The 26,154-nt window shown below is 31.3% G+C and overlaps 4 protein-coding genes across 11 annotated transcripts; 3 read left to right on the top strand and 1 right to left on the bottom strand.

Moving 5' to 3' along the window:
- The first annotated feature begins 2,666 nt into the window (after positions 1-2,666).
- LOC121228857 (uncharacterized acetyltransferase At3g50280) lies at positions 2,667-3,593 on the top strand. The gene is made up of 3 exons (XM_041111865.1): positions 2,667-2,790; positions 2,877-3,436; positions 3,576-3,593. The coding sequence occupies exons 1-3, from the start codon at positions 2,667-2,669 to the stop codon at positions 3,591-3,593; spliced, it is 702 nt and encodes a 233-aa protein (XP_040967799.1).
- A 1,168-nt stretch (positions 3,594-4,761) lies between these two features.
- Positions 4,762-7,561, top strand: LOC121229366 (transmembrane 9 superfamily member 7-like). 7 transcript variants are annotated; one of them, XM_041113500.1, is made up of 3 exons: positions 4,774-5,257; positions 6,472-6,710; positions 6,792-7,561. In XM_041113500.1, the coding sequence occupies exons 1-3, from the start codon at positions 5,156-5,158 to the stop codon at positions 6,802-6,804; spliced, it is 354 nt and encodes a 117-aa protein (XP_040969434.1). In that variant the 5' UTR covers positions 4,774-5,155; the 3' UTR covers positions 6,805-7,561. The 7 variants fall into 7 exon arrangements, with proteins under 7 accessions (XP_040969432.1, XP_040969434.1, XP_040969433.1 ...); XM_041113499.1 differs by having other exon boundaries at positions 6,789-7,561; XM_041113504.1 differs by having other exon boundaries at positions 4,779-5,257; positions 6,472-6,636.
- A 928-nt stretch (positions 7,562-8,489) lies between these two features.
- On the top strand, positions 8,490-17,459 carry LOC107943289 (transmembrane 9 superfamily member 7). 2 transcript variants are annotated; one of them, XM_041113496.1, is made up of 7 exons: positions 8,490-8,680; positions 13,807-13,985; positions 14,960-15,069; positions 15,251-15,359; positions 15,439-15,548; positions 15,780-15,930; positions 16,017-17,459. In XM_041113496.1, exons 2-7 carry the CDS (start codon positions 13,812-13,814, stop codon positions 17,172-17,174), a joined length of 1,812 nt encoding a protein of 603 aa, XP_040969430.1. In that variant the 5' UTR covers positions 8,490-8,680; positions 13,807-13,811; the 3' UTR covers positions 17,175-17,459. The 2 variants fall into 2 exon arrangements, with proteins under 2 accessions (XP_040969430.1, XP_040969431.1); XM_041113497.1 differs by having other exon boundaries at positions 8,493-8,680; positions 13,804-13,985.
- Positions 17,460-18,326: 867 nt separating this feature from the next.
- Positions 18,327-25,116, bottom strand: LOC107943287 (beta-galactosidase 1). The gene is made up of 19 exons (XM_016877035.2): positions 24,517-25,116; positions 24,207-24,302; positions 23,971-24,083; positions 23,805-23,871; positions 23,504-23,596; positions 23,208-23,351; positions 22,582-22,670; positions 22,342-22,447; positions 22,173-22,260; positions 21,877-21,995; positions 21,619-21,783; positions 21,159-21,337; positions 20,872-20,981; positions 20,602-20,711; positions 20,406-20,516; positions 20,214-20,324; positions 19,771-19,976; positions 19,343-19,679; positions 18,327-18,951 (listed from the first exon to the last, which is right to left on the bottom strand). Exons 1-19 carry the CDS (start codon positions 24,697-24,699, stop codon positions 18,841-18,843), a joined length of 2,538 nt encoding a protein of 845 aa, XP_016732524.1. The 5' UTR covers positions 24,700-25,116; the 3' UTR covers positions 18,327-18,840.
- Positions 25,117-26,154: the final 1,038 nt, after the last annotated feature.

Genomic DNA, 26,154 nt, shown 5'->3' with positions numbered 1-26,154 from the left:
TTAATTTTTTTGTCGATTTTACATAAATATGACTGGTATATCATAACAACAAATTTAGATCTCATAATTTACACATTCGATCAATTTGGTACTGATTTAACAAATTTAGCCCGCAATATTTTTGTAAATGTGTAAATATTGAAGGCTAAATTTATTAATTTTTTTAGAATTAAGATGAAATTAACAAAATATGTAAACATTGAGGGCCAAAATTGTTATTATATCAATCAAAATTGTGCACAATTGAATAAAGACATTAATGCTATGAATAATTGTTCTTAATTGCTTATATCAAAATTGAAAGGGATTAAATTGTTTTGATTTTTTTGAGAGAGACTAATTTGTTCGATTACAAAATTGAAAGGGCTTGGAAGGTATTTTTACCAAATTTTGTACAAAGAACTTTTTTTTTAGGATTAATATATCCAAATAATTATTATTATCATAATTAATATTATAAAACCAATAAGTGATTGATGCAGTGGTAAGTTTGGTAAGTCACATTGTACTCTTAAAGAAATAATACAAATTTGAACTTTAGAGATAATATTGTTAAAATAGACAACCACGAACCTTGAACATAAATTATAAAACTAATTATACTTGACAAAAAATAATTAATATTATAAAACACAATAATAACAATAATCAAAATATATTTAAATGTAATATAACTAAAAATACACATAAATTTTACTAAATTAAAACACAAATCTTCTCGTAACATTAACAACAATGATGACATTCTCTTTACAAGTTTAAAAAATTATATGAAACTGTGATTTTATATTATTCTTATCATTTTTCTAATAAGAAAATGACAAATCAAATTTTTCTCTTAATTTTTAGTACATTTAATTGAATTTGAATTTTTTAAAGAGGAAAAAACTGAAAATTAAGAAAAAAAATTGAACTTTATCATTTTCTTGTTAAAAACGAATAGAAATGACATAGAATGACAGCACAATCTTTTTTTTTCATTATTTAAAATTAAATAATTTTACACCGCTGTTGTCTGTGACAGCTAATATTGGTAGTCATGGCAGTAAAACCTTCTACACTACCGACATGTTTTTTTATATTATATTCTTACTCTTTTTTAAGATTTTAATTAAAGAATTATATTTTATTACATTATTTAATACGAGTTTCAATATGTTTTTGTATTTTAACATTTTCTTATCTCTACATAGCTTCGTATTTCATTTATTTTTATTATCTTATAATAGCAATTGCATCTAAAATTATTAAAATTGGGCATGTATATACCTATTCTTTTTCCCTTTTTCTTTTTCCTTTATATTTATCATATAAGAAGTAGATTTAAAAAATAATCTTAATTTCAATTTTGATTTTAATCTCCAAATCGTGGTACCTAATTAATGTGACACCTTTTAACTCATTTAAATCAGGGTAGTGTAGCATAAGCATCAACGTTACTTCTAAACTAACTTATGCCTGTACAGTTGGGAAAGAGAAAAATATTTGATAGACAATAGCATGAGTTACCTGCATCTTATCATTAAATAAAAAAAAATTGTGAAGAACCTATAAATAAATGTTTAACTAAATATTGATTAATTACAGCTATTATAAATAAATGTTATTAACTCTTGGTTTATGATTTAAGGTATTGGATTTAGGAGGTAGGGCTTTAGTACATTTTTATAATTAATTTTTATTTAATTATGTTTAAATTTTTATGAAATAAAAGAATGGAAAAGTAGTAAAACAAGAAATATGATAGTAAAAGAGAATGCATTTTTATTTATTAATAGAGATATTTTTTATTTTAAGTAATTTAATTTTTTTATTTTACATTATTTAAACTTACTTTCTCTTTTTTTTTTATTCTCTTATGTCTTATTTTCTTACCTGCTGATTATTAAGTTTTAAATAAAATTCAATTGAAGAGCTTTTGAAAATTAAAGTTTTAAATAAGAGTATTAGTTTAGCCATTTAATAATAATTAAGGTAGTTCACATATATAAACATAGTCCACATTTGATATCTAATTAATGTGGAATTAAACTTTCTATTTTTCTCAACATAATTCACAAGTGGCTTACTTTGAGTATTAATTTCTCATTTATACCGTTATAAAGATCTCATGGAGTAAAATAGAAAATCATAATTTTATGATTCAAATCTTCACATTTACTAATCGAGAATATTCCTCAAAGCTTCCAAAAAATCAATTATTTTCTAACAAAATTTTTGTTTGAAATGATAATTTAACTGCTACACTGTTAATAATAAGTACGACTCTGACTAAAATAATACAATATGATAATGTAAGTGACTAAAACATAAAGTGACTAAAATATAATTTATCTATATTTATAACATAAATAAAATTATTAATATTTATTTTTACATCATTTATTTATTGTTTTTTTTTTGCAGCAAATCAATATAACATTTTACTTTTTACTTGTTTAATAAAGTTGGTGTTGCATGTCGTACACAAAATTTACTTCTAAACTAATTGTGGTTGGGAAATGGGAACATAAATATTAAAACATGGGACTCACAATAAATTTCTAATTGTACAAAAAAAAAAAACACCTGTAGACATCTTCTAAATGCCAGCCACTAACCTTACATAAATATCATCCGTCAAAGCGCAATTTGAGAGTTGACAGCCATAGTACAAAGCAAAAACAATGACAAGCATTCGGCTCATCTCCACCAGCACTGTTAAAGCCGCGAATCCCAAGAACCAATCTCCAATCATCGACTTAACCCCATGGGATCTTCAGTTCCTCCTGTCAGATTACATACAGAGGGGTGCTCTTTTCCATATTCCTCAGTTGAGCCAAGACCAAGAATCTGAGGCCTTGTTGGTTCACTACGTTAAATCCTCTCTGTCCAAGTGTCTGACCACTTCCCACACTTGACGGGTCGCCTCGCCGCCGTCGAACACGATGACAACACCACTTCCTTTTTCTTTGACTGCAACAATGGCGGAGCTTTGTTCGCTCACGCCGTCGTTGATGACGTGAGCACTAGGGATATCATCGAGCCTGTTTATGTTCCTTCCTTTGTCGACTCTTTTTTTCCGTTGCGTGGAGTTAAAAACTGCCAAGGTACTGTCGAACCGTTAGTCGCTGTTCAAGTGACGAAGGTCGTTGATGGGGCTTTCATCAGTATCTCCATCAATCATTCCGTCATGGATGGCGCATCCTTTTTCCATGCCTTCAGCTCCTGCTTGGAAATCGTTAATGGTTCCTCTAGTTTATCCAAACCCCCGGTTTTCGAACGTTGTTTCCTTAATAATAATACAACCGACGATTTTCATACCATTCGTATTCCAAATTCTTACATCAAGCAAATTGCAAACGAGGCCGATGATGCTCCATCAGGCGTGAAAGTGAGAGTTTTTCATTTCAGCAAGGAGGTTATCGCAAAGCTTAAAGAGAAATCCAATGCTGAGGTTGGCATTAACGACGAGATCTCCTCTCTTCAAGCTCTACTCTGTCACTTACGTTTTAATTTAATTAATATTAATATTATTAGTGTAGGAAAATATTGATTTAAGTATGTTAAAATATATTATTCTCTTATTTAATTAGGAGTTGGGGAAGCTATAAATAATTTTAAATATTATATAAAAAAATGATTAGAACCTTATAATAATATTGTTATAAAAATAATAACTAAATCATAACTAAAGTATATTGGATTGATGGGTCCATAAAGTTCCAAATATAAAACAAATAAATCCCACCTTGGCATGTGAAAGACAGAGTAAAAATAGTAAAGCAGCTTTTTATTCTTAAGTCTTACGTTTTAGAAACTAGATCTGATCTCTAAGAAGCGTAGTAGGGATAAAAATATTGAATGCTATGCATACATTGCTTGTCACCTACTTTTCTTTACCACTTATTATTGTTGTAATGTCACTTGTTAAGGTTTTCTTTAAAGAAATAAACTAAAAAAAAGCAACCGCAGTCAATAATATTTTATGTATTAAGTTTTTTTTATAGAAAATTTGATGAAGTTAAAATGACTGTTTAACCATTAAATTTCATTATTAATTTATTGGGATAATTTAAAAATTATATATGATTTTTGATTTGATGTGCAAAGTTATATATGAGCTATAATTTTATGAAATTTTATAAACGATATTTTGATTTAATTTAATTTTTACAAATAACTAACATCGGTATTCATATAAAATCATTTTATGTTTACATATTATATATACAAAAAATTACACTTATATAATATAAAAATAAATTAATTGATTCATTTCTTTAAATATATATAATTGAATCAATATCAAAATTTTATTTACACATTTAAATTAAAATCAACATTTAATATGTATAACTGCATATTGAATCAAAGTTCACATGTAGTTTTGATATTTATCCTTAATTTATATTATATTTAAGTATTAATTGAATTAGTATTACAAGTAGATTTAATATGGACTTACTTGAAAAAAAGTTAAAAATATATTTTTTAAACAATAAGTTTTATTATAAAAGTGTTTATATCTTTCTGTATTTTGTAAAATTATATTAGTTTAAACTACAATTTTAAAAGAAATCTCAAAATAAATTAATTAGGGAGTCAACATTTAATATTCGATATTGATATTAATATCGTATATATATATAATTTTTCTTTCGTTTGGATTGGATGGTAAAAGAAGGGAATAAGAGGAATGTTTTTCAATACGCAATCACTCCACATTCAAAGAAGAAATCATTCCTGTTTCGCCCACATTCACTATTTCAAAAATCCATGAATCGATTCAAAAGTTACCCAATGGTTTCACACAGACACATGATCTAATTTTAATAAAGCAACGCCTGATTTTAGGAAACCATTTAGGGGAAGAGAATTACAGCAGTAAAATTTGTTGAGAAAGGATAATGCAGGGTCTTGAATTAGAAGACAGTTTGATTCTGTGTCTCTTGCCAATTAAATAGGATTAGGAACACCAATAAGGTTGCATTTCCTTTGCTCAATTATTAAACAGAAATTGGTAGAAGCTCTGGTGCAGTATTTCAGTACGTATACTATCTTTCAATCATTGCTTGGTATAATAGTTTCCAAAAGGCTTTATATTATCCAATCTCTCAAACTCTTTCAACTCTCCTCTATCTCTCAAAGAAGAAGAAGAAGAAGAAGAAGAAAAATGGGTACCAAAAGAAAGACTCTTTTCTTCGCTTTTTTTCTGCTGCTATCCTCTGCTCACTCCTTCTATCTCCCTGGTGTTGCCCCTCGCGATTTCCAAAGGGTACCCTCTTTTTCTTTTCTCTACCTCTCTCTGGGTTTATCTTTGCTCTCTTCAATCGTTAGTGTTCGTGTTGATATGTCGGTCAGTTTTGTTTTTCGATAACGAGGGTGGGAGTTGTTGGATCTAGTGTTTTCGAGGTCTGATCTGATGTGTTTCTGGTTCATTTCTTCTAGATCGGTTGTTTTATATTTAGATTTAGAGTTGATTTTTCGTTTTACTGGTAAATTTGCCTTTGCTTTGCTTTTTTTTTTTCAATTTTGATTCTGAAATGTTGGGCTAGTTACAGCGTAAGCTGAAAAAAGCATTTCAGTTGAGAAAATCACTGAAGCTAAATTAAAGAGAAATTCGACATACCCTTTGTTTATTTTTAAATCTTAAGGCTTAGAGAATCATAAATTGCATAGAGATTTAGCTATTGTATCGGGTTTTTGAACAATGTTGAACTTATTTTTGGCTTTAAAGATGTAATGCCAATTGCGGTTAGTAATTGTGCTAGTTTAATCTACATGTTTAAGTTGCGCAGATGTATGATGTCCAAGAAGCACCACGTCTCCTGAGCCCTGATTGCTTAATGTGAATAACAACTATGTGCAGATACCTAATGCAATATAGTTTTAGATTCATAGTGTAATTCACTGTGATGCATTATTATTTTTGAATATGGCTTATAGTTTTAGAATTTTGACCAGGGGAGCTTTTGGTGTGGGGTTAGAAGCTGGTCGAGCTCGCCATTTCAATGATAATGATCACTGATATGATATGAAGAAATGAAAGCGATTTCATTCTTTGTCAAGATCTTACTTTTTGTGTTTCTTAATATCTTCTGAAATTAAGGATGTGCTCCCTTACACTGTATTTCCTTTTTGTCAATGAATATCCAAAGCTATACAGAGGTCATAGTTTTTCAAGTTCCAAGAGATTAATGACTATATGGCCAGAAACATAAAAGTGTATTTAGTGTTAAAAATTCACGTGGTGCCTGGACCATCAGTTCATAGAGTTTAAAAATTGGTGAATTGGTTATAATTTTGCATGCTTCTCTAGGGTACTATTACTCCACCTTTATAATATTTTGGGGCAAGGGATCTGTGGCAGGGTTATTTGGATTATATTGTTCGGAATTTTTTTAATGATCTTTTTTCTTATAGTTTTCATCTCTTTGTTATTCTTAATTGTCATACATCTTAAAATTTCCTTTTTCTGATTCTGAACAGGGTGATCCCCTTTATGTAAAAGTGAACAAATTGTCATCTTCAAAGACTCAACTCCCATACGACTATTACTTCTTAAATTATTGTAAGCCACCCAAGATTGTGAACAATGCTGAAAATTTGGGTGAGGTGCTACGTGGTGATCGCATAGAAAATTCTGTCTACACAGTGCGCATCTGTGACCTTTTGTGGTGTTGTTTCCTTGTTGCTGACAAGTATTTAACTAAAAGCTTTTTAGTTTGGTATAATGATTTATGTAGTTTCAATTTTGAAGTTTTATATGTCAAAGGTACTGATAATATTATTGTTGATTATCTTAGCAGGCCTTATGGATAGAGGTAAAAAACCTCTAGAACAAGTCGGGGAATGGACTACTGTCCATAAAAAACCCAACAAAGGAAAGCAGATAAATCCTAATCAAGGATTTACTCCTATATTAACAGGATTCTATCCTAATCAAGGATATTATGTTCCTTATCCAATGATAAGACAACCAACTGGATCTCCTTCATCATATGCAGCAAGAATGGTAAACGAATACCCTTCAAAAAGAATAATTCAATCTCCTTGGTCTCAAGATCCGAATTCAGCATATCAAGCCAGTTATTCTGAAGTTATAAAAGGAGCAGAAAATTTGTTGAAACAACAACAAATTCCAGAAATAAAAGATTTTTATAATCCAGGATTACCAAATGAAATTTATAAATATATTAATGAAATATGAAAAACCCATATTTTAGAACAAAGAGCAAATTTTAGACGAGCTCTTACAAAGTTTTCACAATTTCTAGTTGAAAAAACAACTAAAGAAAATGAAGCACATGAATTATTATTAAAAGCTGTTTTATACAGAGATTGGCAAGAACTCGAAATAGAGTATACAAATATCAATGAGATAAATAATCTTATTGATATATTTCAATACTTTATTCATAAAGGAACAAATAGTCCCATTATGAATAAAATGCTTAGAATATGTTTATATAATAAAGCTAGGAAAATACTACCAGCAGAAATTTTTGAAAAAATCAATAAAATTATCTGCAACCAGCAGACTCAATATAAAAAAGTCTTTTCTGAATACTTTTTACAATCATATGTTTATCTAAATGATATAGGGGAAGAAATTCCTACTATAAAATTCAGATTAGATCATGAACCATTTGATATAAACAGTATTGAATGGGGTTTCGTTAAAGAAATTGTAGTACAAAACTTTTCTTTTCACTTATTAAAAGATTTTCCTGCTATTATAAAAGCTATATTATCACTTTTAGTATATCAAGATGATTTTTATTACTATTTTTATATCCAAATAAGTAGTCTTATTGGAATTGCTGAAAAAGAGCGATTCTATCAACCATATCAAATATGGATTATTCAACGAATATTTGATAGTCCTTATTTATCAGCAGCCAAAGAAGATAAAAAACACTTGACCAAAACCATTGACAAGTGTTACAATAATCCAAAATATTTTCAAATCCAAGCCGGAATTGATTTAATGTCAACAACACGACATGTACTTCAAGATCAAACGTACAAACTATCTACCGATGGAAAAAGAATAGTAGCTGATAAAAATAGCATAATTCAAAAATCAAGAGATGAAGAATCCATACAACTGCTAAAGAAAATAGCAGATATGGAAATAGACGATTTCCCTTCAGAAATAATTGAAGAAATCAAGAACACGTGGGAGACTTGGAATTCACCAAGACTATCACCAGAATCTTTACACCTGGATGAAATAGAAACATGGAACCTGGACAACATCCAAGAAGGATAAAGACAAAGACCACGTGGAAAGTCAAGAAGACTTTCAAGCTGATTTTCAAGATTGGCGGTAAACAAAAATTCAAGGCATCCATGTACAAACAAGATATGACAAAGACAACTGACAACATACGTGGAGGCAACAATAAATTCATCCTTATCAGAAACACTGTGCGGGATTGAAGAAAAATCAAATAGAGTTTAGAAATTTTACTATAAATAGCAATGTAAAGAGCATAAACGGGGCATCGAAAAATAGTTTAGAAATCTTTCCTTTTACTTTCAGTATCCTCTCTGTAAACAACTTTTCCTTGTAAAAATCTTTCCTTTACTTTTAATAAAATATCAATCTTCCGCAACCTATTTAGCAAGCAATTGGTATCAGAGGCCCCACGAGTTACGGTTCTTGAAGGAATTCATATCATAATACTCATTTGTAAGTTCTTATCTTTAATTTACAATCCAGTTAATTTCGTGGTTGTTTATCTTGAAACCCATATATCTGTTATTTTGTCTAACTTTTGCCTTTTTCAGTCTAGGTGAGAGACAATAGGCCTTTGTGTGTTAAGACAAAATAATATAACAGACGGTTTTAGGTACCAAAGATAAGTAACATGGAAGAGACAGATTGTTTATATAAAGATAAAACCTGCAATCATATAATGCATATAGATTCTAAACAAGAAAATAATATTTCGGCCCTTAGTAAAGGATTTAATAGTTTAATAGATATAACATCCATATATTATAATAAAATATATAATAAAGTCAGTAATATAGAAGAAAAAGTAAATTACATGGGAGATATTAAAGAATTAGATTTGAACAACAAATCTAAAGAAATTTTATCAGAAGTCAATAATAAATTAGATCAGGTGATTAATAATAATAATATGGAATCAGATATAGATTTAGGTCCATTATATTATGGTAATAGTAATATAATTTTAACTTTATCAGATGAAGAAGAAGAAACTTCTTCTGAAGAGTCATCTTCTACTATTAATAGAAATAAAAAATCTGAAAAAACAGAGAAGAAAAAATATTACTCAACAAAAATATGATTTCCAATCTTATAAAGAATTAATAGAACATTGGAAAGTCAAATTTACTAAAAGTACTGATAAAAATGAAAGAATAGAATACTTAAAATTAATAGAAGAACTTTATGAAAAACATAAAAATCTATTTACTCAGTTTAATTATCACTATATGTTAAATTATGATACTACAGAAAGTAGTAGTTCTAGTAATTCTGATAATCAAGAAGATTTAAATGTAACTAGTTATAAATCTGATGAAGAAAACACTTCAACAGATGAGGATGAAAATATAGAAGTCCCCGAACCTATGGATACTGATCAAACAGACCCTTATGGTAAAAGAAAATTAGAATCAGATATTCAAAAAGATAATTATCTGAGAGCTTTAAATAAAGACTTTGAAACAGTTGAAAATACAACAAGAATTTTTGGTAATCAAACTGAAAATATAGCTACTAATGAAGTTAAAACTGAATATACAGGCGAATCTTCTAATCAACAACCAAGTCAAACTATACCTATACCACATAGGATAGATGATTTAAATAAAAGAAATGTGGCTCAAGGTGGAATATATTTAGATTTGACTAATATTTCAATATCAGACTATGAAAAAACCATTGATGATTGGGCACAGTAGATGACAATAGTTGTAAATAACAACGGTTCTTGGTCAAAAGAAAATTTTTTAAATTATTTTGTAGGAACTTTTCAAGGAGACGTTTTACAATTTTTAAGACGTTGGGAAGAATCAGAAGTAGGAAAAGTCCAAAAAGGACAACTAATTAATCAAATAGGTACTCCTAAAGATCTTTTAAAAGGATTAACAAATATTCTAAAAACAGAATTTTGTGGTTATTTTGATAAAAAAGATCAAGATAGTATAGCTAGTTATACCTTATCAAAAATTAAATTATGTGATATTAGATATCTAGAAGAATTTTCTAAAAAATTTCTTCATGAATATCAAAAATTAAAAAATGAAAATATAGAATTTTGGAAAAACCAATATTTTCATAAACTACCCCCACCATGGATGAGATATGTATAAAAAAATATGTGTCTTATTTAGATAAACATAGTAAAGAATCAGGGATAGCAAAAGAAAATATAGATTCTATAGGAAATAGAATTAATTTTGCAAGAGAAAGAGTAACTCTACATTGTCTACAAACTAAAGCGGCTAAACAAGTAAAAAATAAATTAACTTATAGTCATTGTACAAAAATTCTAGAAAATGAATGGGAATTTGGATGTAAAACAACACGTCCTAATACATATAAAAACATAGAAAGAAAAATAGAAAATATAAATTTATTAGATGGAAACCAGGAAATAAAAAATATACTGGTAATAATAAGAAAAAGAAAAAATTTATTAGAAGAAAAACTTCTAAAAAATCTAAAAAACAGATATGTAAATGTTTTATTTGTGATGAAGAAGGCCATATAGCACCAAACTGTCCTAATAAAGGAAAAAGTGCTAAAAAGATGATTAAAAGTCTTGAAGAACAAGATTTAGAAATTTGTTATGAAGAGAAAATAAATCCTGAAGAAATATTATATGAGTTAATATCAGAAACGGATTCTGATTTAGATGAAGAAGAATATATATTTATGTTTAATATAGGAAGTAGTTCTAAAAATCAATTAGAAGAAATTCCTAAGTCTGAACAACAAGACATAAAATTAGGAAATTTGATTGGAGAAGAAAAAGACTTTTCTGATGAAATGATAGAAAAAATAAATAAAAATCACATTTCTAAAGAAGAAATATATAAAATATCTAAGTTTAAAATATGGAGTCAAAGACATATAAAAAAAATTAGTGGCAACACAGTCGCTAAGGATACTAGAGGAGGATTAACAGAAATTCCATTATTTACTAAAGAAAAAATTAAGAGGCCCTCAAGTTAGATATATACATTTAGGTATAATTATGATAACAATTAGAGCTTTATTTAGAAAAGGACATGATATACCCATAATAGCGGTTTTATTAGATAAAAGATTTGAAAACCCGATAAAAGCACTTATTGGTGGTATTCAGTCTAATTTACACACTGGAGTAATAGGATTTAAAGTTAAACCAAACTATTTTATATCTATTACAGATCCCCTAATAGAAGAATGCTTATGTTTAAGAATTCAGACAAAAAATTCTGAAATTAGCGATTTAGCAGAAGATTTAGCAATAAGTTAGACTTCTATTAATGAATATACCAACACGGCAGAAGTAGAAATTAAAGAAATCAATAATAAAATAATTGAGTTATTTGAACCCAATAAATTTACTACAGAAATACAACCAAAATTATTACATTTAAAAGATCTGTCAATTCCAAAAGATTGGATGATTGATAGAATAAGTGGTGCTAGTACTTCAAAACCCGTAAGTACTATAGAATATATGTCATCAGGAGATAGACTATATTTTAAAAATAATGCTATAACAAATACAAATGATAATTTAGTTTTACCTTCTAATTCTCAAATAGAAGAAGAAGAAGATAATATTAGTACAAATTCAACAACACCGATAGGTATGAAAACAGTTCAAATACCTATTTTCCCTACTGAACCTAGCAGAAATTCTAGAAATACTAGAATGGAAGAAATACAATCTACTACTATTATTCAACAAATGAAAATAGGAAAAAATGATATTATTACATTTTCAAATTTCCAACCTAGGAAATATTATACATATATAGAAATTACACTTCAATTTAGAGACTATAAAACATATTATTTGCATGCTTTATTAGATACTGGAGCTACCACAAGTAGTTGTAGAGAAAATGCCATTCCTGTAGAAAAATGGGAATTAATGAAAAATCCAATTAGAGCTATAGGAATTGATGGTAAAGAAACCATAATTCAATTTAAGGCTAGAAATATACCAATTTACATAAATAATGTAAGATTTGTAATTCCTAAAATATTGTGTTTTCCTGAAATACATGGAGACATATTATTAGGAAATAATTTTATATATCATCATCTACCGTTTTCCATAGATAGAAATTTAGTAATATTATCAACAGAAAAAACTTCTGTAGAAATACCTTTAATAGAAAACCATAAATTTGTTTGTGATAAAGGATTTAGACCAATAAGAAAAGAACAAATAAAACAACTAGAAACAAATCATTGGTTGTTTAAAATTCTAAAAAATAATTTTAGTGAAGAACCATTAAAATTATGGAAAAATAGTCCAAGATATTGTGAAATAAAATTAAAGAATCCTAATAAAATAATTAGAATCAAACCTATGATCTATACTAAACAAGATATAGATGAATTTGATATACAAATCAAAGAATTATTGGAAAAATGATTAATAGAAAAAACTAATAGTCCACACTCAAGTCCAGCTTTTATGGTAAGAAACCATACTGAAATAAAAAGAGGAAAAGCTAGAATGGTTATTAATTATAAAAGACTAAACCAAAATACTATTTTTGATGGATACTTTATTCCACGGAAAGATGTTTTAATAAATTAAGCTAAACAAGCAAAATATTTCAGTAAATTTGATTGTAAATCAGGATTTTGGCAAATAATGCTAACTGATGAATCTAAACCATTAACAGCCTTTAGTGCACCTAATGGTCATTATCAATGGAGAGTGATGTCATTTGGATTATGTAATGCACCTCAAATCTTCCAAAGATGGATGGATTCTATATTTAATAAATATAAAAAAATTTGTGTAGTTTATATAGACGATATATTAATATTTTCAGAAACACTGGAAAAGCATAGAAAACATTTAAATATTATCTCCCAAGAATTCATAAAACATGGAATTACTTTGAGCCCTAAGAAAATAGAATTAGAAAAAACAGAAATAGAATTTTTAGGTTTAAATTTATCGGCTGATGGTCTTAAACTACAAGATCATATTATAGTAAAAATAAAAGAATTTCTAGAAGAAATTAAAAACCAAAAACAACTTCAACAATTTTTAGGTATAATTAATTATGGAAGAAACTTCTTTCCTAACTTATCTGAAAAAATAGGAGACTTATATGAAAAATTAAAAAAGATAAAACTTTTAGCTGGTCTAAAGAAAACTCAGAAATTATTAAAAATATAAAATCAGAAATAAATTATACTCCAAAAGTCTATTTACCAAAACAAGGTGATAGATTAATTTTAGAAACCGATGCATCAGAAAAATATTGGGGATGTATTTTAAAAGCTAAAACAGCAAAAAACGAAGAACTAATATGTGGATATAGTTCTGGAAAATTTAAATCAAATGAAGTTAATTATGCTATATATGAAAAAGAATTATTAGCTATTAAAAAAGCAATAAAAACATTTCTCATATATTTAGCATCTGAAAATTTTATTATAAAAATTGACAACCAGGCAGTCAAACAATTTCTGACTAATAATAGTCTAGAAAGTGTACCAAGAAGAATTAGATGGTATAATGATTTATGTAGTTTCAATTTTGAAGTTTTATATGTCAAAGGTACTAATAATATTATTGCTGATTATCTTAGCAGGCCTTATGGATAGAGGTAAAAAACCTCTAGAACAAGTCGGGGAATGGACTACTATCCATAAAAAACCCAACAAAGGAAAGCAGATAAATCCTAATCAAGGATTTACTCCCAATCAGGGATTTACTCCTATATTAACAGGATTCTATCCTAATCAAGGATATTATGTTCATTATCCAATGGTAAGACAACCAACTGGATCTCCTTCATCATATGCATCAAGAATGGTAAACGAATACCCTTCAAAAAGAATAATTCAATCTCCTTAGTTTCAAGATCCGAATTCAACATATCAAGCCAGTTATTCTGAAGTTATAAAAGGAGCAGAAAATTTGTTGAAACAACAACAAATTCCAGAAATAAAAGATTTTTATAATCCAGGATTACCAAATGAAATTTATAAATATATTAATGAAATATGAAAAACCCATATTTTAGAACAAAGAGCAAATTTTAGACGAGCTCTTACAAAGTTTTCACAATTTCTAGTTGAAAAAACAACTAAAAAAAATGAAGCACATGAATTTTATTAAAAGCTGTTTTATACAGAAATTGGCAAGAACTCGAAATAGAGTATACAAATATCAATGAGATAAATAATCTTATTGATATATTTCAATACTTTATTCATAAAGGAACAAATAGTCCCATTATGAATAAAATGTTTAGAATATGTTTATATAATAAAGCTAAGAAAATACTACCAGCAGAAATTTTTGAAAAAATCAATAAAATTATCTGCAACCAGCAGACTCAATATAAAAAAGTCTTTTCTGAATACTTTTTACAATCATATGTTTATCTAAATGATATAGGGGAAGAAATTGCTACTATAAAATTCAGATTAGATCATGAACCATTTGATATAAACAGTATTGAATGGGGTTTCGTTAAAGAAATTGTAGTACAAAACTTTTCTTTTCACTTATTAAAAGATTTTCCTGCTATTATAAAAGCTATATTATCACTTTTAGTATATCAAGATGATTTTTATTACTATTTTTATATCCAAATAAGTAGTCTTATTGGAATTGCTGAAAAAGAGCGATTCTATCATCCATATCAAATATGGATTATTTAACGAAGGTTTGATAGTCATTATTTATCAGCAGCCAAAGAAGATAAAAAACATTGTTTATCATGTGTTTTGCTTTAGTTTGAAATGAGGGAGGATCAGCCTTGCAAAGTAGTCTGTCGAATAAAACTTGATGCAGAATCTACAAAGAACTTCAAGGAAAAAATTGATGTTGAATATCGCGTTAATATGTAAGTAACAAGTAACGGTTCATGTTTCCTTGTTCCTTTCCCTCTAGGGAGATGCATTTGTGTGGTTTTACCTCTTTTTGTTTTAATGTTTGCTTCCCTACCACTGTCCTTTTTCTCTCCATTTGTGGCTAATACGTTTTTGATGCTTGTTTATACTAAATTATCTAAACTTGATGCTCAGGATTCTTGACAACCTTCCTGTTGCTGTTCTTAGACAAAGGAGGGATGGAAGTCAGTCAACAACATATGAACATGGTTTCCGTGTTGGGTTCAAGGGGAATTATGCTGGGGTATGCTCAAGCAAGTTGCTATTGTCTTCAAAATTTATGTTTGTTTTTTTTTATCTCAACCATCTATTTGCCTTTGCAGAGCAAAGAGAAGTATTTCATCAACAACCACTTGAGCTTCAGGGTCATGTTTCACAAGGATACTGAGACTGATGCTGCTCGAATTGTTGGATTTGAGGTTACTCCTAACAGGTTCTTTTATCAATTTCTTTCTTTTTGTTCAGTTTTTTTTCTTGTACATTTAGTTGAACTGTATTTATTATTAGGTAGGACAAATGCCAAATCGTGCAATTCAATGTCCTACTTCTATTGTTTTCTTTTTGCTTCTGAAAACTCATCATAATAGGATAAAGGATATTTTCTGTTGGTTATTAGAGGACTGACTTGTTTCATTATTCTTCACTGTGTGGCTCTTATCAACAGCATTAATCACGAATACAAAGATTGGGATGAGAAGAATCCCCAAGTAACAACATGCAATAAGGATACCAAAAATCTAGTTCCAGGTAGCACTGTTCCACAAGAAGTAGACCTAGGGAAGGAGGTTGTCTTCACATATGATGTAACTTTCAAGGTATTCTGCCTCCCCTTTCTCTTTCTTACATTGATCTTTTTACACTGCATATCCTAATGCATAGGTTAACTTTTGGTTTTCTGCAGGAGAGTGATATCAAATGGGCTTCTCGTTGGGACACATACCTTCTGATGAATGATGATCAGATCCACTGGTTCTCCATCATAAACTCATTGATGATTGTTCTCTTCCTCTCTGGCATGGTAGCCATGATCATGATGAGAACATTGTATAAAGATATTTCAAACTACAATCAATTGGAAACCCAAGACGAGGCTCAGGAAGAAACTGGATGGAAACTTGTCCATGGAGATGTCTTTAGGGCCCCAAACAACTATGGTTTACTCTGCGTTTATGTTGGTACAGGTGTCCAGATCTTTGCTATGACGCTTGTAACAATGATATTTGCATTGCTGGGCTTCTTATCTCCTTCCAATCGTGGAGGGCTTATGACTGCTATGGTTCTCTTGTGGGTTTTCATGGGAATATTTGCCGGTTACTCTTCAGCACGTCTATACAAAATGTTCAAGGGCACGGAGTGGAAGAGGAATACTTTAAAAACAGCATTTATGTTTCCTGGTGTCCTATTTGTCATCTTCTTTGTGCTGAATGCACTAATTTGGGGAGAGCAATCTTCTGGTGCAGTGCCATTTGGGACAATGATCGCTCTTGTTTGTTTATGGTTTGGTATATCAGTTCCATTGGTCTTTGTTGGCAGTTACTTGGGTTTCAAAAAGCCAGCCATTGAAGATCCTGTGAAGACCAACAAAATTCCCAGGCAGATACCAGAGCAGGCATGGTACATGAAGCCACTCTTCTCTATACTCATTGGAGGGATTCTTCCTTTTGGGGCTGTTTTTATCGAGCTCTTCTTCATCTTGACATCAATCTGGCTGAACCAGTTCTATTACATCTTCGGTTTCCTTTTCATAGTATTCATTATTCTAATAATCACCTGCGCGGAGATAACAATCGTGCTATGCTACTTCCAGTTGTGCAGTGAAGACTACTATTGGTGGTGGAGATCTTACTTGACTGCTGGCTCCTCTGCATTTTACCTTTTCCTGTACTCGATTTTCTACTTCTTTACCAAGTTGGAGATCACCAAGCTAGTTTCAGGCATCCTTTACTTTGGCTACATGGTAATCGTTTCATATGCCTTCTTTGTCCTGACAGGAACCATTGGTTTCTATGCTTGCTTTTGGTTTGTTAGAAAGATCTATTCCTCTGTGAAAATTGACTGAGATTGGAGATGAGAATGTAGAAACACGACCAGACCGATGCGAGATTTTACAGGCTGTACGAGACGAAAGCATTTTGCAGAGATTATTTTGGAAAAAAACAAAAAACAAACATATGCTACAGAAAATTTTCATGTCCTATTGTCTCGACAGTCTCTTTATATTTTTGCTCATTTTAGGGTATCTTAGCTTGTTATCTTATCTACACTGTTAAAACCATACTCTTTTATGTAGTCTCTGCAAGGAGTAAAATTTGTTATCTAGTCTTTAGATATTTTGATACTTAAATAATAATCTCAACAGGAAAAAGAGGAACTTACGAATTCATTTTAAATACGAATATGATAAGTTTAAACTCATGTTTATTACACTATTTCTTTTTGTTGTTGTTGTTCGATATGTTTATTGCACTATATATATATATATCTAGCTTGAACCTTGACCCCATTTCCATTCTCCTTTCTGGGAAATCTCGCAGCATAATAAACAAACAGGTTAACTCAAATTAAATGCATTTATCAACTCCTTTTAAATACCAATTTCCTTCGCATTCAACATTTGTTTTCATTGTTAGTGCCAAAGGCTTGGGACAAATTTAAGTCTCATTGTGGGAAAATTATATGTGGACTAGCTAGTTAGTTGTAAATTCCTTTTTCAAAAAAATATTATTATTTTCCAAGTTTGTAAAAATTCACAATAACACAATCCCTTATATTCCACAGGCTACAATCTTGAAAGCAAATTGTTTGAGCAAAATAGAATAAAGCTATCTCGAACCTTGACTCCTTACTAAGAACAAATATACCCCCAACAAATATCAAAGATATTCCAGCACACATTGGCGGTAGAGGGCCTCGAAAAGTGGCAACCATTGCTGGTGGATGGCTGAATTTCAGCACATGACACTCTTTGGCAAGCTGTGCATCATGTAGGGTTGAATAACTTCAGTCGGAGAATCTATAAAACATTAAGCAATCATATTGCAGAAACATAAAATATTACCAAGTATTTAGGATACATGGACAAACAGTGTGGTTCTGGGTTTCTGTCTGAACAAATGTTATCATTCATTGACTTGTTTCACTTTGATAGGCCTTTGAAGGGCAGAAAATATAAGAAATACATCAGTGAGCATAACGGGCAAAGAAATGTTACTTGAGACAATCTTGAAATACTAGATTTTATTGCATTCTCAAGCTATTCTTACAATTACAAAGTACAGAGCAATGAAGGGATTGCTTCCCAAGAAGATAAAATAGATTACAATGGCAATAGATTTTTACTACAAACCAGAGGCTTTCAATATCCTAAACAACAAAAAACCTTTGCACATGGACTCAGTATAAACTGTCGTCTCAATGAGCTTCTACTGGCTCTAATCACTGCTTCCTTCTGTATATCATGCAGGAACGAACAAATTGTATATATACATAGAGCTTATCTCCAATCATTTTTCACAATTTATATAAGAGCTTATTATACCCGGGGGATTGTTGTGCATTTGTACAACTTCACCTGGGAATGCCAAAACAAATGGTTGGTGTTGTGATCTGGGGATTGTGGGCTTATTTACCCAAAATAACCCAAAAAAGTGCAGAATGACATGTTGGATTGAGAGAAAGAACAATGAAGAACCATGTTTATTTCATGTACTTTCTGATGAGCTCCATCAGCTGCAAATGACCTCCACTGAGAGTTTCTTCATGACACTAGGACACGGGTCTCCTCCAAACATTTCAGGAGCTACGGTCACTGTGCAGAAGTTCTGTCCTAAGCAAAGCTGCAAGGACAAAGACACAGGTCAATGTTCAAAGAGCTATGACATGAAACAAGAGCAGTAAAGGGTGGAGACAAAAAGTTAACATGGTTGGAAGATGTAGATGTTGAGATTTTCAAGTTCCTTGGTTGTTAGTCCACCATTAATTTGCTAGTAATGTTATTTCGGGATGGAATAGGTGACTCAGATAGTTTGTATATATATCCGAAGGGGGAAGGAAAACCAATCAGAATGGGCGAATTCATAGACTTGCATTGCTAGTAAGGATTGCCAGATAAAGCTTAAAATCTGAACATGTAGCAAAATTCAGAGTTTTCACAACTCAATCATGGGTTTATTATCCACTATTCTAACAATAAAACAAGATGAAAAAGAGTAAGCGAATGGAACATACCCTATTAAAAGCATCATATGAGTGGTGAGCATGACAGCTTCCTTCACGGTAGCTTCCACAGACCCCTTTAGGAGTTCCAAAGCTAGCAAACTTTACGGCCGAGATTTTCTGCCCTGCATCACACTCTAAATGGACTTTTGGCCTTAGGGGTTTGTTGACTTTACCAGAGGCTTGCATCTCGTAATTCATTAGGGTTGGTTGCCACTCATAGATATCAGCACAAACACTGTCAGTTTCTCTGCGAACCAATGAAATTCCATTTGGATCTCCACCCGATTCCTCAAACACAACCAAAAAGTTCCCAGTTGGGTTGAGCCATGAACGAGGAACATGATACCTAAATACAAGTTAGCAACCACAAGTCAGTCTCTCAACAACTCCTTTGCTTGTAAGAGAAACTGTGAAGGAGATTAGTTTGTTTCTCTTACCATCTTTGAGATGCCTCTCCACAATTAGTTCCACATTTATTCTCCCTAAATGTTCCAGCATAGTTACAGGCACCACAATTTCCAGATGCTTTATATGCAGGCCAGTGGCGTCCAATGCTTTGTCCATTTATCCAAATCTGACCTTTTCCCATACTATTCATATCTAAGGCCAACGGAGCATTTCCAGCCGGAGCATTGAAAGTTGTCTGCAATATTTAATAAGAATGTCAATAAAAGCTTACTACTATAAGGCACTGTCAACTCTAGGGCCAATAGATCCAAGCTTTAATAAATGACCAAAACGATATTCATGCAACACTTTTGCAGGAATATATATATATAATCTTTGAAAACACTTAATAACCATGATGACATTTGCAGTAATGCAACTCTAGACAGCAGGTCATAGACTCTGATGTTCGGTTGTATTTTGAGATACTTACTTTGTACCATTTCAGTGGTTGCCTCTGTGCCACTGATGACCCCTTTGCCCACTCCACTGAGGAACTACCACTTAGTGAATGAAGATTCAATGCTTCTCCCTTAAGGCCAATCTGCAAAGGGATAAATAACCAAACAACCCCTTAGCACATAAGAACAACTTGAGAATAAATACGAGTATGCAAGAAAAATACCTTGTAAGACCATTTCTGCCATGAGAGATCTCTCCTTCCCTCATTCAGACCATTCAATGTAACAGGGCCAAGAATACCAGCATTCCATGTCTCAAAATGTGGACCAACATTCTGCATTCAAACAACAAATTCAAAAATCTGTAGACAAATTCCATAGGCATGAAGCTTTCAGCAGAGAGAGAGAGAGAGAGCATACGGGGAGACCAACAGCAATGCTTAGAAGCGAAATTGTATTGACACCAGCTCTCAGATTAACGCCTTGGTTGAATGTTAGTTTGGGGAATTCTAGACTTCCATAGGAACTTCCTGATAAAACCAATTAGGGGCAAAGAAAAAATGTTAAGACATAAATGCTAATTGTCCCTAAAGCAGGCACCACAAGCCAACACAGTAGAATCGACCTACATAAGGTGGTTTACTAGATAAACAAATACACACACATGTATAAAACCAACAACAATCTGACCTGATAGTTGACCATTGACAAAAACATGCAAAGCATGGCCGGCTGAAAAGATAGTGAGAACAGGAGATTTTCCATTCTTCAAGAATCCTTCCCTGGGGTCAATCTTAACACTGCAAATGGAAACAGAATATACAAAATATTAATAAGTCAAATAATTGAAATTAAACAAGAATTTAATGGATTCTTGCTTTTACTTATCAAGGAATGAAAAGAATGCTTTGAGATAACTAAGTTGAATAAAGACAGATGATGCAAATTGAAATGAGGTATTGCTATTCACTACTTACGTTGTTGTGTACCACAAATAGTCAGTCGCATCTCTAGTTGTATTTATCTGCTCCAACAACCCGACCATCGTGAATGTACTGTCAACATCTGAAGCTGTCTCTTCATTGCATGCCTCCCAAGAGAATCCTCCATGCATGGGAACAGGAACCATCTTCTTCCGTGAAATTTGGGCACCAACCTATTACAAAAGTTTGTATAAATGTCAATATCATGTTTCTTTCATATTGTCAACCGAGGGAAAAGAGAAAACATTGGCTGATTCCTCTTTATGAATTCCACAAAAAGAACTTCAATGTGGAAGCCATCTCAAAATAAGCAATAGGACACACCACAAAAAATAGAATGTGTGATATTAATTTGGATAAGTTTCTTTGCAAGATGCTTGACCAGAAATCATCTTGATAAAATATTGCTAAAAATAGAATAAAATCATTATAAAGTTTATTAGATGTTTCTCACCCTTGCAGTGTTATACACAGTATTCTTGCAGTCAGGAAGAATGCTGATGGACCAAGGAGGTAGGTTGTAGTGCATGTTCCTAAAGGCAACTTTTGCGTAAGAATTTGGGTTGTAATTCGCAAGGAAGGCCGCACAACCTCCAGTCTTGTAATTAAATACATGAGCCTGAATGGTTCAAATGGAATTATACATAAGTTTCCCATACAAACAATTTACAGTATTATGACTAAGGTTCTTAGAAATATAAGTCGTATTAACCTCCTCATAGTTTCCAAGTCGAATCACAGTGGGATCTCCATTTACTAAAGCTGGTTCACAGAGCTTTATAGCCCTATGCAAATCTTTCAAATGGCCCCACTTTGGTTGCCTCTTTAGTCCTGCATGACAACAAAACAGTTCTTCAAATCAATATCGAGGAACTAATTCTTAAAATATTTTTCCGCTCACAATGAAGGCTGAAAACATAGACTGCATGGTTTTAAACTAAGAAAATAATAGAAACTAGATGATGCAGGGTCAACTACAAAAGTGCACCATTGATACTCTGTACGTACCATATTCATCAAGAGGAGCATCATAATCATAGCTGGTAGCAATGAATGGACCCCCAGCAGTTCGGCCAAAATTTGTTCCTCCTTGATACTGTTAAGATGAGTAACAAGTATATATGAACTTATTCTTCCCCAGATTGAACTTGGTAAATTGGAAAAGCAAGTTGATTACCATATAATAATTTATGAAGGCTCCTCCTTTCTGTATAAACCTCGCAACAGCAAATGCCATGTCTTCAGCAGGTCGGTAAGGAACTGCCCCTCCAAATTCAGTATACCTACACCATAAAAAGTAAAAAAAAAAATAAATCAAATGAAATTATCATCCAGGAGACATCTTTATATTTTTTAACTTGTAGTTTGCAAGCAAAGGAGTCAAAAATGATAATTCTCACAAAAACAATAGGCTTACCAGCCTGTCCAGGCTTCAGTCCACATTTTTGGTTTGTAGGCCTTGTTAGGAGAGAAGTAGTCACAATAGAAACCATTGCAGGTGTTAATCTGTTGGAAGAGATAGAAGTTAAGAAAACTTGAAATTATTAACTTAAATAACACCTCCGCTTGAATAACCATACATGATAAGACTAGATTATTCAAGAAGCCAAAAGGTTATATCAAACATTTATCCCTCATGTCTATGCCATTGGGAATCAACTTAGAAGTAGTCAACTGTTTTGACATCTCCGACCATTGAAAAAGAGACAGTTTTCTTCACTGACACCACTCACTATGTAAGTTCAAACAAATGCAATAATGATTGATGAAAGGAACATGGTCACCGTATATTATAACAAAAAATGGAAGTCCAGAAAGGATAAAATAAAAACATTCTTAACAGATAGGACTAGGAAATTGCAAAGCTGAGCCATGTGCAGTGAGACAACTGTGTTCATTTCAACCATGAGCAACAAGATGACGACACACTATCCACTAGCAAACTCCACTAAAGAAGATTGAATATAATATGATGGCCATTACAGTTGGATATGGAATTTTCCATAAAAAAAGGTTGAAGAATAAATGGCAGGGTATGCTTACAATAGGATCCGGTGCATCATCTTGCTTGCACATGACCCATGGGACACCAGTGCCTAGTCCTACAGCCATTTTAGCTGCCCAGTCACTGTAAGCTTTACCAGGTGCTCCAAGTTCGTATTCCATGGGCCCATATTCATTTTCAATCTGTCAAAAGCAGAGATTATATAAGGCACTGTTTCTTAGTTCATCATTGCATTCCAATGAATATCCAATCTTAAACTGAGAAGTGAGAATACTCGGAGCAAAGTGCCAAATAAAGAAATTAATTATAACTACAATGTACTGAATTTGTCTACCTGAGATAGAATAATAGGACCTCCTTGAGACTCAAACAACCTCTCAGCTTTCATCATACCAACAATCTTCTCAGTAAATCTTTGCATTTGAGCCTTCATCATAGCAATTAAAGTATGTGAGTATATTGGTTTGTTAAAAAATTCAAGAACAGCAAAGCAGAAAATTCATTTTTTTTCTGATATTCAATCACACTATTAAATTGAATACAATGAAACCCTATCAATGGACGGAAACTGGCTGACAATCACACTATTAAATTGAATACAATGAAACCCTATTGATGGACGGAAACTGGCTAACCTTGAAAGGTCGGTTGTTTGTTCTGAATTTGATACCGGGAATGTACTTGAGCCAAACAGGAAAACCCCTGTAAAATAAAATAAAGTAAATTAAAAAATCATTGCTTGAACTACACTTTATCCTGAATATCTTTATAACTTTTAGAAAATAAAATATTTAGCATTACCCAAAGTTCCATTCAGCACAGACATAAGGTCCAATCCTGAGATGAACATAGAGGCCTGCTCGCTTCACCAGCTTAATAAATTTGACCAAATCATAGTTTCCTTCGAAGTGATACTACAATAACCAAAAATAGAGACAAAACTCAGAATCTAGTAAGCCATTTGATAAAACAAAAGCTCCTCTAAACCCAAAAAAATGGCTTTTTTTTTTCTTTAACAAAATGTTGCTTCTCATTACCATGCCAGGTGCAGGCTCATGGCCATTCCAAAAAACATATGTCTGAATCACATCTAACCCTCCTTCTTTAGCCTTCTGTATAAGATCTGGCCACATCTGTAAACGAACAAGAAAAACCCAGATATTTTTAACAACCAAACAACTTGCAGAGAACTTAAACATGCTACATTAACATAAAACAGGAAACTTTGGAAACAGTCAGATGAAAAAAATGCTTCAAAAATAGTTAAACTTGGGGGTTAGCGGACATAAAAGATCCGAACAAGTACATTTTGGAGAGAAAAAAAAAGAATGAAGTGAGAAAGTATGCCTCGGGCGAGCTTCTTGGGTAGTGAATGGAACCAGAAATGAGGATCCTCCTTTGGCCATTAATGGTGATGGCCTTTCGGTCATAGGAAACAGAAGCAGTAACTGAACAAACCCAGGAAGCTAACAGAGCAAACCAAAAAGCATTCCACATTATAGGAAGCTTAAAATTAGAATTGATGGCCATGGCCAAAAAAAGGATATGAAGAAATGACCCCTCTTGTTTTTAAACAAAGTAACGAATGCCCTTTTTTTTGCCGTATTCTTTCACTTAAGCACTTTATTCTATTCTTCTTTATCTAGGATTCTTTTTAGGGGTGGGAAAAACGAATGGTTTTAGAAAGAAGAGGGACAAGGACAAGTAAACCCAAAAAAAAAAAAGGGCGCTAGCTGGTTATGTCTTTTGTCTGTACAATTGAGCTCTCCTTTTTTCTTTTTCTTTTTTTCCTTAAATGAGAAGCATTGAAAGGGGAAACATAAGCTAAAAACCTAACACATTACAATGTGTTTACTATAACTTGAATAGGGTTTTTCTTCTTCTTTGAGTTAGTGAATCAAGTGAGAAGCGAGAGGGTTTGAGTTTTTGCAGGTGTTTTGCAGCTTCATTTATAGACCCTCTAAATCACGGGGTTTGAAAGTGAAATGTGTGGATGGGACCCTTTTGATGTTCACACTTCAGTTTTAATCAATTTAATTAATAATCCACTTAACCTGATTAATTTATCCGTTTTAAATTAGGTTTAGTTTTAGTTGATTGTTAAGCATCAATTGAGGTGTTAATATCTGAGTTTATATAAAAAAATATATTTATTTTTAATTCATTCATTTTAAAATTTTGAAGTTACAGTTGTAATAATTTAATTTAATCAGTGATATTTTATTTGTTTATTTAAATTTTAATTAAATGAATTTAAATGAGCGATGTGGCACGGTACATTTAACTTATTTCACATTTCATATTATAATATAATTATAATATTTAGTCTCACTGTTATTATTTTTATACTAACCACAAATAAAAATATCGTGGATTGAAATTGATTGATTAATCTTTCTAAATATAAAGTTGATTTACTCGTAATAACTACACTTATACAGTTCACCTTTCACTAATTTGATCATCTTCTTTTTTTCCACCCCTATTTTCTTCTATTTTGGCTTATTACAGAAACACAAAGATCCTCTACGTAATCCGAGGATCAATTCTCATAAATTTATCTCTGTTTTTTACTTCATATTACTTCCATTCTCCACTAATGCCGTGATGAATGAAAACTACTGTGGAAAGGCGGAGTTGATGGGCAACTTTGGCAACGCCAATAATTATTGGCAGTTGAATGCACGTATGACATAAGCGCGTGAAGGACGTTACATGCCATCTCGATAATTACAATAAATTTTTGGTGGGAAGAACTTGTGCAGAATAACCGCCAAATAAATTCAAACAAAAACACAATCATCTATTTTCAAACTCTTTTTAACCTTCGGATGGAAATATATTTTCAACCCTTGTTCCGACGGATGGTTAATAACATCAAACTCAATTATAATTATTTTAAATGATTGATTTTGTAATTTATTAATTAATATAATAGAGAGGTTTGTGTCTTTTGATTTATTATACAATGTCTTTTTAAAACCA

The sequence above is a fragment of the Gossypium hirsutum genome, chromosome A05 (assembly GCF_007990345.1).
Source record: "Gossypium hirsutum isolate 1008001.06 chromosome A05, Gossypium_hirsutum_v2.1, whole genome shotgun sequence".
Classification (NCBI taxonomy): Eukaryota; Viridiplantae; Streptophyta; class Magnoliopsida; order Malvales; family Malvaceae; genus Gossypium; species Gossypium hirsutum.
Note: the sequence above shows the minus strand (reverse complement) of the source record. Positions and strands in the feature narration are given on the sequence as shown.

What these genes read in the sequence shown, in the direction of transcription:
- LOC121228857 (XM_041111865.1), top strand. Translation starts at nt 2,667, where the DNA reads ATGACAAGCATTCGGCTCATCTCCACCAGCACTGTTAAAGCCGCGAAT. An exon ending in GTCAGATTACATACAGAGGG is followed by an intron (nt 2,791 to 2,876) that starts GTGCTCTTTTCC and finishes TCTCTGTCCAAG; the next exon opens with TGTCTGACCACTTCCCACAC.
- LOC121229366 (XM_041113498.1), top strand. Translation starts at nt 5,156, where the DNA reads ATGGGTACCAAAAGAAAGACTCTTTTCTTCGCTTTTTTTCTGCTGCTA. An exon ending in CCCCTCGCGATTTCCAAAGG is followed by an intron (nt 5,258 to 6,471) that starts GTACCCTCTTTT and finishes GATTCTGAACAG; the next exon opens with GGTGATCCCCTTTATGTAAA.
- LOC107943289 (XM_041113496.1), top strand. Translation starts at nt 13,812, where the DNA reads ATGGATAGAGGTAAAAAACCTCTAGAACAAGTCGGGGAATGGACTACT. An exon ending in ATTATGTTCATTATCCAATG is followed by an intron (nt 13,986 to 14,959) that starts GTAAGACAACCA and finishes GTTTTGCTTTAG; the next exon opens with TTTGAAATGAGGGAGGATCA. An exon ending in TCAAGGGGAATTATGCTGGG is followed by an intron (nt 15,360 to 15,438) that starts GTATGCTCAAGC and finishes TTGCCTTTGCAG; the next exon opens with AGCAAAGAGAAGTATTTCAT.
- LOC107943287 (XM_016877035.2), bottom strand. Translation starts at nt 24,699, where the DNA reads ATGGCCATCAATTCTAATTTTAAGCTTCCTATAATGTGGAATGCTTTT. An exon ending in ATGAGCCTGCACCTGGCATG is followed by an intron (nt 24,084 to 24,206) that starts GTAATGAGAAGC and finishes TGGTTATTGTAG; the next exon opens with TATCACTTCGAAGGAAACTA. An exon ending in CTGTGTATAACACTGCAAGG is followed by an intron (nt 21,338 to 21,618) that starts GTGAGAAACATC and finishes CTTTTGTAATAG; the next exon opens with GTTGGTGCCCAAATTTCACG.